This window comes from Maylandia zebra, unplaced genomic scaffold, assembly GCF_041146795.1.
Source record: "Maylandia zebra isolate NMK-2024a unplaced genomic scaffold, Mzebra_GT3a scaffold02, whole genome shotgun sequence".
Classification (NCBI taxonomy): Eukaryota; Metazoa; Chordata; class Actinopteri; order Cichliformes; family Cichlidae; genus Maylandia; species Maylandia zebra.
The window spans coordinates 2,581,577-2,597,946 of NW_027490032.1; the positions used below are offsets into that span (position 1 = coordinate 2,581,577).

General features: G+C 41.8%; 1 protein-coding gene across 1 annotated transcript; it reads left to right on the forward strand.

Moving 5' to 3' along the window:
* On the forward strand, window positions 1–15,864 carry LOC112431092 (uncharacterized). The gene is made up of 8 exons (XM_076880942.1): window positions 1–358; window positions 9,704–9,739; window positions 9,905–10,156; window positions 10,236–10,481; window positions 10,568–10,777; window positions 10,892–10,974; window positions 14,146–14,208; window positions 14,338–15,864. The coding sequence occupies exons 1-7, from the start codon at window positions 1–3 to the stop codon at window positions 14,176–14,178; spliced, it is 1,218 nt and encodes a 405-aa protein (XP_076737057.1). The 3' UTR covers window positions 14,179–14,208; window positions 14,338–15,864.
* The last annotated feature ends 506 nt before the right edge of the window (window positions 15,865–16,370 follow it).

Sequence of the window (16,370 nt, forward strand, 5' to 3'; positions counted from 1 at the left end):
ATGGCAGAGGCCCGGCTGGCCCCTGCTCCAGTCCCCAGGCTGGCCGAGGCTCCGTTCCTCCCTGCACCTGTACCTGTTCCTTGGGTGGGGATAGCTGATGCCCAGTCTATGCCTGTGATTGTTCCAGGTTCGCGGGTGAAGACAATTGTGACCTTGCCGGCTCATGCACCCGTACCAGTTCCTCGGGTGCATGAGCCGGCAGAGGTCCAGTTAGCTCCTGCACCCACACCAGCTCGCAGGGTAAAGGCAGCCAGCACCAAGCTTGTCCCTGCACCTGTATCTGTTCCTCGGGTGTGGATGGCTGGAGTTCGGCCAGACCCGGTACCAGTTCCTGCTCCCCGGAGGAGAGCAGCTAAGAGTCAGTTATCTGCTCAGTCACTAGCCCTGCTACCTGCACATCCATCATCACTACAACCACCATCCCAACCACCACTATACCTTGCATGTTCGTCCCTGGTACACTCATTTCAGTTATTGACCCTTCCTTAGTTCAGTTCTTTCACGGACGTTTTGAGTTTGGTTTTGGATTGTTTCCTGAGCCTCAGCACTGTTGTGGGCACTTTGGTTTGAACTCTTGTTTCCCGTTTGTTTTGGACCCTGGCTCCTTGTTGTTTTGTGTTTGTTTCGGTGAGGTGTTAATCACTTCTCCTTACCTCATGTATACTACACAATGCACGATACATGATTAGGACGAAACTTGAGCCGATCTCCCAAAATGGTTGCATACCTGAAAAATCACCTCAAAAAGGACCAAAAATCACACAGTGTATGCCCAGCTCAACAGTAAAGTAAGTAAGTAAGGTATGGAGGTCTGTCTCCCCCCACCACTTCCCCTGCCACTGGCAGACGCCCTCAGACATCGGTGCATTGGTGGTTCTTTGTGTCCGGGGATGGCCATCCAGGTACACACCGGCTCACTCCTGGTGGCTGCTTGTCAGGGCCTGGAGCCTGGGGCTCGCTTCGGAGGTGGGGTGCCCCCAGCCTCTCGGCCTGGGGCTCGGTCACTCTGGCAGCTGTGCCACTGCAGCTGCCGGCGGAGCTCACGGGCACGTCACTGCAACCCCCCCTGGCTTCTGCTCCACGGCTGCTGAGTGACCCCTCATCCGGGACTCTCCTCAGCTCTTTCTGGGACAGTGGCGCGGTTGCCCCTTTGTTGGTCTTCCTTGGTCTCTTGTGTTCTGGGGGCCTCTGGATGTCTGGAGTTTTGATCTCCTCCATACCTGCTTCATGCCCTGGAGGACGGGGCTGTGGCCCCCCCACACCCTCTAGCAGATCATTACATGAAGGAACCTTTTAAAAACAAGGGCGTTCATGCTCACAGGTGTACACACGGGTGCTCACACACACAAACTACACCCTTTTTGGCTCCTACCTCAAAGCACACTGTGCGCTGTCGATCTTATGTGCTGCACAATAATGTTTAATATTTAGTGTTTACTGTTATATTCACATAGACCATCGCAGTGATGTTGTTTTTTATATTGCTCTCTTTTTCTTTGCTTGTTTTCTCTTTTTTATTTCTCAACAGGTGATATATGTATTTTTTGTCTGTTTGTTTTATCGGTTTTTGCCCTTTATCACCATCCCTCTTCCCCGCTGTTTTTCTTTCCCTCTTTCTTTCTCCCTTTTCTTTCTTTCTTTCCCCCAGTCAAGTCTGTCTTGTGTTCAGCAAATGAAAATAAAATAAACAATAAAAACCCCCCAGTAAATACTAAATATTAAATGTTATTGATCAGCAGGTGAGGCTGACAGTGCCAGATATGCAGCGAAGGAAGATACAGTTTGTTTCTGTAAACACACGTGTGTACACCTGTGTTTGTGTTCAAAAACACTCAGTAGTCTGTTCAAAAAGTTTATCCATGTAACAATCTACTAGAGGGTTTGGGGAGCCATAGCCCTGCCCTCGAGAGCATGAAGCAGGCATGAAGGAGACCCAGGTCCCTGACATCTAGAGGACCCCAAAATGCTAAAGCCCAAGCAGGACCACCGAAAGAGACAACCGCGTAACCCTCCTGGAAAGTGCTGAGGAGAGCCCCAGACGTGGGCCCCCCCGCAGTCACAGTGCAGAAGCCACACAGGACTGCAGTGGCAAGCCTGCACCAAGCAGTCACTGGGAGTGAGACAGGTGCACACTTGAGCACCCAGCACCGAACACCACCAACACACTGACGGATGAGGGCAGCAGCCACTGGCAGGGAGTGTGGTGGGGAGACAGAGGCCTCCATACCTGGGGGGTCCTGAGATGTTCCCAGAGAGAGACTCGACCGGACACATAGAAAAACTGTCGCACACAAACACAAGCATACAATCGTGGACACATACAGTGGCTTGCAAAAGTATTCGCCCCCCTTGAACTTTTCCACATTTTGTCACATTACAGCCACAAACATGAATCAATTTTATTGGAATTCCATGTGAAAGACCAACACAAAGTGGAGTACACGTGAGAAGTGGAACGAAAATCATACATGATACCAAACATTTTTTACAAATAAATAACTGCAAACACACACACACTGGGGCCATTGTGAGTTCATGGGAGATGTTACACAGATAGTTAGACTCCTTCTGCTTTAGGTGAGGGCTAAGCATAAAACAAGTGACATGGGCAATGTGGAATGTTTTTGTTTGTGCGTGTATGAAAGATGTGAGGATGGTGCCCATCGTCAGAGATCACCATCATCCTGCTGTTTTGGCTGGGATGTTTCTCTCTACTTTGGACTCACTGGGCGTGTTGCAGGTTATTCAAAAAATTTCCACAGCAGTACAGACAAAAGTTCACTTGTTGACACATGGATCTAAGTTTTGATATGTTCATCAAATTAAAAAAGCAGGTTCTTACAATATGATTTCTCAATATAAAATTTATACTATTTTTATTTATTATTTTCTGTTGCTGGTCTGCACCTGGTCAGAAAGTCTTTTTGTCATTTGTTTGATTCACACATGATGGTTTCTGAAGGCAGAAGAACATCTGTAATCACAGCTGCACAAAAGAAAAGAAAAAATGTACTCAGCAACATTTAGTTCTGACCCTCACTGCTGATCCAAGTTAACCAGGATACTGACAGATACGCAAACACGCCTCCAGCATCTACACTGTGATGAATAGTCTAGCACAGGTTTAAGATTTGTCTTGTAAATCAGGTTAACAAGGATAAACTGGTGCATCCACTTGTTGATAGCTGTTGGTACTGAGGTCTTATTACTTTTAGATTTTTATCTTGTTATATTTTAGCTTTTGGTTTTTAGTTTTGTAACATTTTATTTAACTTTCTACTTGTGTGGAATCAATTTTAAGGATGTTCCTTTAGGTCAGTGGAAAAACAACAGGGTACATGGACCTTACAAAGTGTTTTATGTCATTTATCTTTCAGTGGAGCATTTTTCCATCCTGTTGATCAGAAGCGTGTTTGAGGGTTTCAGAGATTTATAACAACAGTAAGTGTTTGAAATTATGTCTTTCAGTCTTTAAACAATGCTGCCTCCTCCATAGTACAATATACATTTTATACAGTGACGTCATTTTGAAGTCCTTTGACTGATGATGGTCTTTAGTATGTAGCTCAGGGGTGGGCAATTCCAGGCCCCGAGGGCCTGCAGGTTTTAGATCTTACCTTCGGTCAACACACCTGAATCACATGATTAGTTCGTTACCAGGCCTCTGGAGAACTGCAGGAGCTAATTTAGCCATTTAAATCAGCTGTGTTGGTTCAAGGACACGTCTAAAACCTGCAGGGACACCTCGAGGTCTGGAGTTGCCCACCCCTAATGTAGCTGATGCTTGATGATGAGATGTTTGTGTTGTTCTGTGGAGATCATTCAAGAACTGAACCTGTTAAACACTCAGACCTGCTTCAGATTTCACCGCTTTAGTTATGACGCACTTATTTATGGTCACCCTACAGCAGCGTAAACACACGTGACTCTGACGTGACTTCCTGCAGAGACGATGACTTGGACGTATTGAGTTTGAGCGAGTGTCTAAAAAGTCAGATCTGTTCTCAGTCAGAGACTTTCAGGATCATTTAAACCTTAAATTTAATCTCACGTAGTCAGGATTTAAACTCAGGTTCAGTTATTTCAATAAAACCATCCTGAGACATTTAGAACAATCGAAGCGTCAGAGTTGAAGAACACGGAAATGTCTGCTGTGACTGCGTCGCTCTGCTCGACTTTGCTGTTTGTCGGCCTCTTCGTGTTTGTCTCTGCAGGTGAGATTCACTCTGTGGGACAGAGAGGAAAAGCATCAGTCTGTTTACATGTTAACAACATTTCCTGAAGATTTATTTTCATATTGATTCAGTTTTTCCGTGTTTGTGAAGGAGACACGAGGCTGGGTGGAGTCTGTGTGGACCTAACATGTCGGTGTGATCAGATCTCACAGAGACAAAGAAGTGTAATGTGTGTGTCTGTGTGATGTGTTGTAGTTTCAGGGGTCAGTATGCAGCTACAAAGCTTTTAGTTCAGTGTATACAAACAGCTGTAGCTCCATAAAGGCAGCATGCAGAGACTCACAGTGTCTCATAATGAGAGGCTGCTTTCTCTCACACATTATATTCACTTATTATCAGGACGTGTTTTTCTTGGTGTAAGAGTCTTTTTTGGGTTAGTACCTTATGTCTGCTGCCAGAGGTCACCTTTTGAGGTTTTTTTTTTTTTTTTTTGGTATGGTGTGTTTATATGAAGGTTTTTAAGGTAGATAAGGTAGGTAATTTGCCAGCACATCACTGGCATGAGCCTTCCTGCCATTCAGGACATCTTAAACGATGCCTCTGTAAAGCACACAGCATCATCAAGGACCACAGCCACCCAGCACATCAGCTGTTCTCCTTGTTACCATCTGGCAGACGTTACAAGAGTCTGTCTGCTCGGACTACAAGACTTAAAAACAGTTTCTATTATCAAGCCATACGACCCCTCAACCACAACACTTAAACACACACACACACACACACACACACACACACACACACACACACACACACACACACAAAAAAATTTCTGAACTGAAACGGAAACTGAAAACTAATTTGGAGATCAGGAGATCAACAACACACATTGTGCGATCGTGGCTCAAGAGTTGGGAGTTCGTCTTGTAATTGGAAGGTTGCCGGTTCGAGCCCCGGCTCCAACAGTCTCGGTCGTTGGGTCCTTGGGCAAGACACTTCACCCGTTGCCTACTGGTGGTGGTCAGAGGGCCCAGTGGCGCCAGTGTCCGGCAGCCTCGCCTCTGTCAGTGCGCCCCAGGGTGGCTGTGACTACATTAGCTTGCCATCACCAGTGTGTGAATGTGTGTGTGAATGGGTGGATGACTGGATATGTAAAGCACTTTGGGGTCCTTAGGGACTGAGTAAAGCGCTATATAAATACAGGCCATTTACCATTAATGGTCAAAGATTTAAAAAAGTTAATAAAACAGCAAAAAACAAACAAACGAAAGAAACATTTTGTTTCTTAACTTTAGCTTTTTTTTCTTTTTTTTTTTTCTCGATCTTTTAGTGACTAATTCCAATGCCAGTCAGATATATCTCAATCTGCTGCAGAAGTAAACAGTTGTACTTTAGCCTTTAACCTCTCTGCTCTGTGTTGTTTCCTCTTTCAGCACAGAAAAACATCACAGTTGAATCTGGACAGAAGAACGTCACTCTGACATGTCGAGCTCCAAACAACAACATCACAGCTGTAGAGTGGAGCAAAACTGACCTGGAGTCCGGACAAGTCCTTTTGTACCGGGACGGGCACTTTGATCCAGATCACCAGCATCCATCTTTTAAGAACCGGGTGGATCTGCAGGACAGACAGATGAAGGATGGAGACGTGTCTTTGATTCTGAAGAACGTGACGATTAATGACGCTGGAACATACGAGTGTGGTGTCATCCAGAAACATACAGATGGTTTGAAGCTCCTCTGCAACAGCCTCATATGCCCTCATCAGCAGCATCACCCTGAGTGTTGTTGATCCTCCAGGTGAGTGAGTAGAGTTGAGTGTGTGTGTGATCAGAGGTGAAGCTGCTTCCTGGTTGTTGATGTTTGTTTCTAAAGATGTTGTTGATGAGACTTTGTAGAAAGCAGCTGGTCTGAGTGATGTGATCAGAGTGCAGTAGATAATGTCTGACAGCAGTTTGAAGAGGAAATGGATTCTGTTCTGTTCTTCACTCATCACCTACCTGACAGCTGACACCTCACACCTGTTTCTCACCTGCAGGTCAGCCAGGAGGGTCTGTTGGACTCATCATCGGTCTTTCAGTTGCTGCTGTTCTTCTGTTTGTTGCTGTTGTTTCTTTTTTGATCTACCGAAAAAAGAAGGTTAAGAAGGTGAACTATGAATCTACTTGCTCATTACAGTCCTAAATTCTGTTTCACTGAAATCAAGAAGGATGATTTTAAGACAAAGAAACTAATAATGCTCAACCTCAATCAGAGGGACATCAAACGCGTCCATATTTATTTTTGATTTCACATTTCTCTGATTTTCATCAGACTTGTTTAGATTGTTACATGAAATTTCACATGATTAACCTACAGCATTGAAATCTGTGACTTATTTTATCAGGTTAGCTGCTCATCCCAGTGTAAGTTTCAAGTCTTAAAGTTATTTTCATTTCTGCCTCACTTCATATGTGGAGAACACAGGAGGTCACATTATCAAACAAATACACATCAAACAAGATCAAGGTTTTTCAAAATAAAATATTCAGCTTCTGAGTGAACTCATTTTAAACAAATCTGTGATTGTGAGCAGACTTTGTTCATCATTGGTTTGCCCTCCTTATTTGTCACTTCAGTGTCCTGTATGTTACAATAACAGAGTCACTGAGTGTGTTTCATCTTCAGGTTCAGCTGTTTGTGAGATCAAACTGGTTCTGTGAGGTTTGAACAACACAAATTAATCTCATGCAGAGATCAGCTGTTACAGTATAATTATTGATACTGACTGAACCAACCTGCACCATAAACACTGCATGTGGTGAAGAAACGATGGATTACTGTGGATTATAAACGATCAGTGATCTGCCTGATAGTGTTTAGGATTTATTGATCATCTTCAACTGAATGAATGTTATAATGTACAGTGTTATGTGTTTCGTCAGTGCAACTGCAGATTTAGATGTTTTCTCTGATTTTTTTTATCTTTTCTCTCCATGAATGCATTTCTGTTACTGCAGTCTACATTTCAAAATCAGGTCAAATGTTATTGATTGATTAATTAATTAATTTATTTTTTGTGACTCTGTTTATTGACAATAAAGTTTTGAAAACATTTTTATGGCATGTTGTCTTTTAATTCTTTTAATTTAGTTCAGCAGAGTTTGAACTCAAAACTCGGACTAATCAGTGGCTCCAGTTTTGATGATGATGTCATTGTTAAGTTTGTGGCGTGTTGGAACAAAACAATGAATTGCTATAGGAGAGCTCCTGATTAGATCATAAACATATTCTAAAATCATTTCTCCACATCAGCCTCATCTACATGTCTGCTATCTGATCATCGTGCAACCTGCAACATTTTCACAATAAAAGCCCCCTTAAAGCTCTCTAATGTAGCCGCATTACCTAATTAAAAAGTAATGCAATATTATATGTAAAAATGAAGGAACTGACTGCTAATGAGAACTAGGCAAAACAAACTAGAAGCATCACTGACAATTTGCTTGTATCGTTATCCGGTTGTTCAGTGATGACGCGACGAATCCTACTTCCGGGTCTAAAGTAGTCTGCGTTTAATATGGCTTTTGATCACTGACTGCAGTCAGTGATCACTGTTGACCTCCCTCGGCTTTTATTACCACTAATCATTTATTTAAGCTCAGTTTTTAAAACCTTAGGATGTAACTACAGCCCAGCCCATGCAGCAGTATATGAATGACTAACCTCGTATTGTGGATGGATTATCTCAGTTGTTCTCCTGGCTGAAGTTTGGTCCTTTTACAGCATCCTGCCATGCGATTACATTTGCTCCTGACCACCGAGAACACTCACGTTAACTTTTATCGAGTGGAAAAAAAGTTAGCTTGTGTATATTATGCAAACATAGCTGTGTCGCTAGCGGTCACGTAGCACATCATTATATACCAGCTAGCCCAACTTCAGTAACCCTGCAAACGTCACTGCTGTTTAGTTTTCTGTCTTCATTTATGCTGGAAGTGATAGCAGAGCTGTACGTTTTAATTTGTTTCCAAAACCCCGCAGTCAGGACATGCTATATTGTATTTAGATAGAAGCTAGCGAGCTAACTCCCTGCTAACTTCTAACTCCGTTAAATGTCATAAATTCGGTTTTCATGGATGCCTGGATGTTAAACTCAATTGTTACACCTGGTAGAGCAGAACGCTGATCATTTTATTAAAGATGAAAGACTTTAGACAGTTTTTCAACTCTCAGTAATGCCATAGTGATCGTTTGATATATGGACCTGCAGCGGAGTTTAGACCCAGACACGGCTAGTGACGTCAGACTGAACAATCGGATAGACTTTAGGGTCAAACGCCGCCCTCTAGTGGCCATAATTATAAATGATTTGGGAGAATAAATGTTCCATCAAAGTTATGAAATATAATCAGATGATCTTAAAACACTCATGATCTTCTGGTCGTGTGTGTTAGTGTGGCAGCTTTAAGCCACAGCATTTTATTTCAAAGTATTTCCAGAAAAAAATCTACACTTGAGCTTTTTCACTGATGTGTATATTTAAATAATTCTATTCACTTCTATCTTTAGACAAGGCATAACATGAGTTACCACCTCTGTGTTTGAACCAATAGAAAGCTGGTGCTCAGAGGAAGAGGGCGGGCTTTACTTGGTGTCAGTGACAGAAATGAAAAGAAGCTCAAATGAGTGAGAAGGACGATGAAGGAAACATCTGTGCTGTGTCTGCTCTGTAAGTAGAATCTCTGTGTTTGTTTGAATTCTTGTACTTTGACTGTCTGCTCTCCTGATAACTGATGATGGAGGAGAAGACATGAAAAACAAATCAGGCTGAATAGAAACGATTAACTCTAGGACTGAAGGTGTCCCATATAATCACACTGATTACTGTTCTAGCAGCTGAATGGTTGATGTTTACAAAGAGTAAAAATGTAAAATGTAAAAAATGTAAAAATTGTCATTGAATGGATTCTATCCCATTCTACTTTTAAATACTCTAGGAACAACAAGTAGGCCTGCAGAGCGAGAGCGAAGTTATGGTACTACAAGGTCATTAAGATAAGATGGGGCCTGATTATTTAAGACCTTGTATGTGAGGAGCAGGATTTTGAATTCAATTCTGGATTTAACAGGAAGCCAATGAAGGGAAGCCAAAACAGGAGAAATATGCTGTCTTTCTTGTCCCTGTCAGGACTCTTGCTGCAGCATTTTGGATTAACTGAAGGCTTTTCAGGGAGTTTTTAGAACATCCTGATAATAATGAATTACAGTAGTCCAGCCTGGAAGTAATAAATGCGTGAAGTAGTTTTTTAGCATCATACACATACATACGTCATACTACATATTTGTTTAAAATGTGCATTGACGAACATATCCTGGTCAAAAATGACTCCAAGGTTCCTCACAGTGTTACTGGAAGCCAATGCCATCTAGAGTAAGAATCTGGTTAGATACCATATTTCCGTAACTCCATACAAACAGTTTGTCAGCTGTTTGTGTGGAGTTGTTCTTTATGTTCACCTCAAATCAACCTGAGTGTCATTTCTCTTTAGTTCTGATCTCACTGCTGAGCTGCACAACAAACCAAGGTCAGTAATCTTCTTCTGTCACAGTTTAAACCTGATAAATGCTCACTGATATGACCTGATTGAGTTTCAGACATAAAATTGACAAAGCAAAAATTTTTAATGACTGTCTAAGACAGAAGTTATAAAATATAAAATATCAACAGTTTTTCATTGTAACCCTCACAGCTCGTCTGACTGTGAGTCCCAGCAGCTCTCAGTTCTTTGAAGGAGACTTTGTGTCTCTGAGCTGTGAGGAGGACGACAGCTCTGCTGGATGGACTCTGAGGACCAATAATAAGATCACTCAGTGTGGAGATGGGTGGGGAAGATGGTCTGGTTCTTCCTGTGACATCACTTTTTTCCCTCAGGACAGTGGAGTTTACTGGTGTGAGTCCAGAGAGGGTCCCATCAGTAACATGGTTAACCTGACAGTCACTGGTAAGCTGAGTGTGTGGAGTTAGTGTTGATGAAGCTGTGTGTAAATGGATGAAATGCTGTAGTTTGTCTCTGTGTTGAGGTGGATCAGTGATCCTGCAGAGTCCTGTCCTCCCTGTGATGGAGGGAGATGATGTCACTCTGCTCTGTAAAACAGAGACCACTCCCTCCAACCTCCCAGCTGCTTTCTATAAAGATGGCTCCCTCATCAGGAAGCAGCCTACAGGTCACATGACCATCCAGCATGTTTCCAGGTCTGATGAAGGCCTCTACAAGTGTGACATCAGCGGTCATGGAGAGTCTCCATCCAGCTGGATCACTGTCACAGGTGACACACTCACCTGTCTGTGTTTCTGCAGCTTTCAACATTCACAATGTGACGACAACTTAATGACTGTGTTTGCTTTATTTTAGGGGAACACACCACCACACCTCCACCTACATCAACACCTCCACCTACATCCACACCTCCACCTACATCCACACCTCATTCTTCATCCACTTCTCCTCCATCACTGTCCTCCACTGCTCTCTCTGTGTTGTCATTTCTTAAATCGATCTGTGGGTTCTTACTGGTGTTACTGGTTCTGTTAGGGAGACGATGTGTTCACAGGAAAACTGAAGGTGAGACTCAGACTTTGTTTTTCACAGTAAATTATTTTGATGTGGTACTCACTAATATTTTTCTCACAGCATGAAACAGTAAATCAATTTGCTGTTCATTCTGGCTCATTTCAGCTGATGGAGAAGTTAGAGATGACATCACGTACAGTCACAGAAAATCTCAAGTCATCAACAACAGCCAATCAGAGGAAGCAGAGGTAGTTTTTAATGCGCTGTGTGTTTAGGCTTCATGTTAATATTTAGAGGAATTATAAAACTTGGCTAAAGGAACTCTGTGAACTCACTGAGCTTAAACTAATGTGTCACACGTCTTCATGCATGCTCAATCATCCAGGTAAGTAAATCTCCAAAAGTTGATTCTGTTCATCTGGACGTAGCGTTTTGTGGGAGAAATGTTTTGTAACTCATCCAAGTGACTTCTTCAGTCTCAGCTGACTGCAGGTTTCCCCAAATCTTATAAACAGTACATTTGCATAATGACTGAAACCAGCTCAGTGAAGGAACAATGGGCTGGGACGTCAGTTCCTTAATCATAATTATGCAAATTCTCATGACCACTGATCAACAACCACTGATCAATGGCCATGAGTACCATTCACAGAGAGTTGGGGAATGGCTGCAATCACAGCATTGTAAGATGGTGACAGATGTACCCTTAGGCCCCTCCTCGATTCAGTGATGGTCTTTCCCTTTTCACGTAAATGGCCTCCTTGACTCCGCGCTCACACCAGCGTTCCTCCCTGTCCAGGATGTGTACATCCTCATCATTGAGAGAGTGTCCACTGGCCTGTAGGTGTAAACAGACTGCAGAGTCCTGGCCTGACGAGGTAGCTCTTCTGTGCTGTGCCATCCGCTTCACCAGAGGCTGTTTGGTTTCCCCGATGTATAAATCCTGGCAATCCTCCTGGCACTTAACAGCGTACACTATGTTACTCTGTTTGTGTCGGGGACCCGATCCTTTGGGTGGATCAATTTTTGGCACAGTGTGTTTTGGGGTTTAAAAGCCACAGAGACGCGGCGTTTAGAAAAAAATGCATCTCAACTGTTCCGATACTCCTGACACATATGGGATCACTACAGCTTTTCGCTTGAGCAGCGGTTGTCCTTCTCTCCTGGATTAGCTGGAGCTTTCTTTAGGTGCCTTTCCAGCTTTGACAAAAGTCCAGCTGGGATAACCACATTTACTCAGGGCCTTCTTGATGTGCTGTTCTTCTGCCTCCCTGGCCGCTGTGTCAGTGGGGATGGTGTTCGCTCTTTTCCACTTCTTCCATGTACAAATTGGCCACCCTTGTATGTGACAGAGGTGGAATGGAGACACAGTTCCAAAAGCAAACACACTTGGTCGATGCTGAGAGTGGTCCTGTTTCTGAGGTTGGTGTCATCCTGTAATCTCTTACGGACTACCTCCAACGCTTCCGTGACTGGGATGCAAGTGAAGAGAGATGCAACGTCGTACGAGACCATGGTTTCATCTGCCTCCATAATGACATCTCTCACCTTCTCAGTCCAACGTGTTCTGGATGTGGTGCTCAGAGCTGCCCACCAGCAGGTTGAGGATCGAAACCAGAAACTTGGAGATGTTATAGGTGACCGAGTTGATCATACAGACAGTTGATCAATGGTCTTTGATTCATTATGAGTCATTATGCAAATGTACTGTTTATAAGATTGGGGAAACCTGCAGTCAGCTGAGACTCAAGGAGTCACTTGGATGAGTGACGAAACGTTTCTCCCACAAAACGCTACGTCCAGATGAACAGAATCAACTTTTGGAGACAATGTGTCACACAACTTTATGAATACAACAACTCACTACGTACAAAAAATCTCATACAAGTTCAAACATTGGTGACCTTGACCTTAGATTCAGATGTAATGCTGTCTGAAAATGTTTTTTATCTCAGGAAGAATATCATGTAGGCTTCTCATACTGATAGATTAGCTGCATCTACTGATAATCTCTGACAGTTTTGAATTTGGCAACTTTAACAAAATCTGTGCACATTTTATTTTAAAGGTTTCTGAGTGGTGCAGTATAATATGTAGCTATAGTAGCAGCACTGTTTCAGTCTTTGACAAAATAACATTTAAAACTTTTTCCCAGTTGACATTCAGTGATTGTTCATAATTATCACGCTCCTGCTGCAAATGGACGGATCTTTTTTTAAAAATAGATTTTCATTTCAGCATTAAAGTCTTAAATATCTTTAAACCTTGTAGTTCTGTCTTCTAGAACTTGTGCTCTCTGGAGTTTTTGTGCCAACTAAATCCAGGAGAGATGAAGAGACCAACAGAGAGCAGAGAGCCTGAGAAAGCTGAAAGTTGTGAGACAGGAGAGAGAAAAGCTGTTTTATGCTCGGCTGACAGAACAGAGTTGTATGTTGTGAGTTTGTAGGTGATAATCAATGCTGTTCTTTGCATGTTGGGCTGTGTGTTTTTCAGCCTGTGGTTAGTCTGTTAACAGAAACTAACAGCTCTGTGGTCGTCATGTTTCCTCTGTCAGATAAAAATACTTCATCTGCTCAGGTTGTACTGCAGGATTGTTAGTGTGCAAACAGAATCAAGATCAGTTCTGCTCACATATATGTCACAGTTTTGTATTTTACTGATATGGTTTGAATCATTTTATAGTTTGCATAACATCCTGGTCCAGTCAGTCTCAGGATCCCTGGTTATTGGGCTGTTCTTTGTTCCACACGTACAGACATTATATTTGTATTTATGAGTAAATCTGCTTGTGATAGAACAGCTGAAGAAGATCATCAGAGCTTATGGCCACAGCATCTCACTTTGAGTTGTTGTTATGCCTGTGATCAGGATGTATTTATGCACGGCAGATGTCATGAACCAACCTCAATGCAGTAAATTTGTCATCACTGGATGATGAACATTTGTATAAAACATAAAAACAGAACTCTTTATTCTACTTTTGATGAATTAAAAGACAAGATAACATTAGAACTCTGCATGAAAACAATGTTTGAAGTAAAATTTAAATGAACCACACCTCAGCATCTCAAACTGTCCTTTAAAAACACTGCATGGAAAACCACAGCAGCCCCCCCCCCCCCTGCTGTTTCCACTGAGCTGATAAATGAAGACAAACAGGAATCTGTCAACACAATATATACAGTGTGACAAAGTGTGGGTCTGTTTTGTACCTTCTGATAAAATGTTTTTTCTTCTCATATTGTTTACAATAAATGAACAAATATAAAAAGTGTGGTCTTATCCACACAAAAAAGAACTGGTGAAATGTTTAGGAAATATTTTCATTGTATAAGAAGCAGTGATAAGTTGTTGTCTTTTTTAAAAACACTTTTATAACTTGTAGCAGTGATGTCCTCTGTGTGTGTTTCATTGTACAGAGAGTGATCCTGTTCCCGTCCACTCAGCCCTGAGAACTGAAGACATCGTTTATGGACAAACAGGTACAGCTGCTCTTTAGTCACTTTCAGAATATCACTGGTATCATGTTATGAATTGTAACTGTTACATTCTACAGTAATGCTTTACTGTCATCGAGAGTTTTGCGATCTGACTAAATGTTTACTGTGCAGGACAGAAGAAAAGAAAAGAAGAAAAGAGATGTATTTTGTACATTTGTGTCATCATAATATTTACTGAAATGATCTCATGAGAAATGTGTCCAAACCCTTTCACTGGTATGTCAGGTCTGATTTTAAAATGTTACATAAGTCAAAGTACAAAAGTATCAGGATCAGCAGAATTAGCCCCAAGAATGAAAGTAAAACTAAAGCTTATGACTTATATCTGATTTTATCCGACTAGATTACATTACTGTTCCTTGTATTCATGAGGGGAACATGTCCACAACAGTCTGTCCACACTTTAGGAGACAACACAACTATTCATAGAACTGGAGGTACATCCAGTAACTACTATTTTCATGGAAGTTACTGGATGTTTCTCTAAGTTTTTTTTCTCACACAGACATATTTTAAACTCCTGATGTGACATCATAACAGCTCTGCCTGGTGGTTCATGTATCCTCTGCATTAATGAGGCTCTCATCTTTGTAATGTGATGTAGGGTTTGTCTCTTTTGTTTAATAGAAGCGAGCATAAAGATTATTAAGTTTTTTTCCTTGGCTTCTGTTCCTTTTTATAAATAGTTGAATATCATTTATGCAACAAACAAACTCAGCAGGTCAATTGTAAAAATCACTTTTATAAAGATGAAATCACATCAGCAGCATCCTCCACCTGTAAGCTGTGAACATCTTGTAAACTGTATGAACATAGGGAGATTTGTCCTCTCAGTAATTTACTGAGTTTATTTCGCATTTTGTAGTTAACATTTTTTGTGCGGCATATTGGCTGTTAATGGGTTAAACTTGACCTCATAGTTTGGTGTGTGATAGGGGGAAATTTGAAATCACTTTAATGTCAAAAACATTATCGGGTGCAGATGCTGTGCAATATCATACTTTACATTTTTTATTTATTATTTAATCCTTCACATTTACATCATACTTCAGGCTTAATATTGAAACTTCTTTAAATTCCTCCCAAATTTGGAGCTGATCAGTTTAACTTCAAACTGAACTCACACATATGAAGCTTTATCTACAGTTTGTTTCTCCTGTAACCAGTTTGATCTTCAGAGAGATGACGTCACTATCTCACCGAACCCTCAACAACAAATTTAAATTTATCACCAAAGTGCTTTAAATCCTCTCCCCATTCTGTCAGTTTACTTTACATAAACATATCAGATGAGTTTTAGAAAAGCCTTTTATTCTCTATTCTCACACCATTTCAACTGTGTGTGTGTCTGTGTTCAGACGTTGTCTACTCTTCACTGTAAGGCAAGGCAAGTTTATTTATATAGCTGTAGTCCACCAGTCCAACCAATGACCAGCTGCTGGTCTCTAACTGGTCCACACAGCCCATCAGACCTGAGGAATTTGACTTATAATATTTACTTGTCTATATTGTGCAGTGTCCTCTCGCTATAATTTACACTCTCAGTGGCTATACAGGTCTGTCTGTATGTAGTGTAACTAAAAGTAACTAAAATATAAATTTAAAGTATTGTTTTGAATGCCCTCTGTAACTTTGCTTTGTGTGGCACCGTGCAGTTGATTCTACAGTGTTGTCCTGCTTCCTCTGCAGCATCAATAAACTTTGCTGTCACATGTTGTTCCTGTCGTGTGGTTCTGTGGGTTTCAGAAAGAGCAGTGATGGAAAATTTGAACAGTGTTTCTAACTGATACACACCTCTGTTCAGAGCAGATAACAAAGAACAGGCAAGCGGCTGAACCTCAACCACAGAGTAAAGACAGAAGGAAAATCATTCAGTGGTTGAAAGAAAGTGTGTGTGTGTGTGTGTGTGTGTGTGTACAAAGAGATTTATTTCAAGGAAATCCAGTATGTAAGAATTTAGTCCTTGGCTAGTTTCGTGTTAGCGTGCTCTTCATGCAGATGTTTGCACAGAGTTAAAGTCTCGATGGCGATTTCTTTTTTTCTGTGCTTGAAGCAGAACAACTTTCCCATCACACTCTCAGCCTCTCGTGGTACAAAAACAAAAGTAACATCTCCACTCATCAACAGTTGTCGACCTCACCACC

Excerpts from the sequence above, each read along its gene's own strand:
- LOC112431092 (XM_076880942.1), top strand. The coding sequence starts at position 1 with ATGGCAGAGGCCCGGCTGGCCCCTGCTCCAGTCCCCAGGCTGGCCGAG. Across the intron at positions 359-9,703 it reads CCGGAGGAGAGCAGCTAAGA|TTCTGATCTCACTGCTGAGC; the intron begins GTCAGTTATCTG and ends ATTTCTCTTTAG. Across the intron at positions 10,482-10,567 it reads CAGCTGGATCACTGTCACAG|GGGAACACACCACCACACCT; the intron begins GTGACACACTCA and ends GCTTTATTTTAG.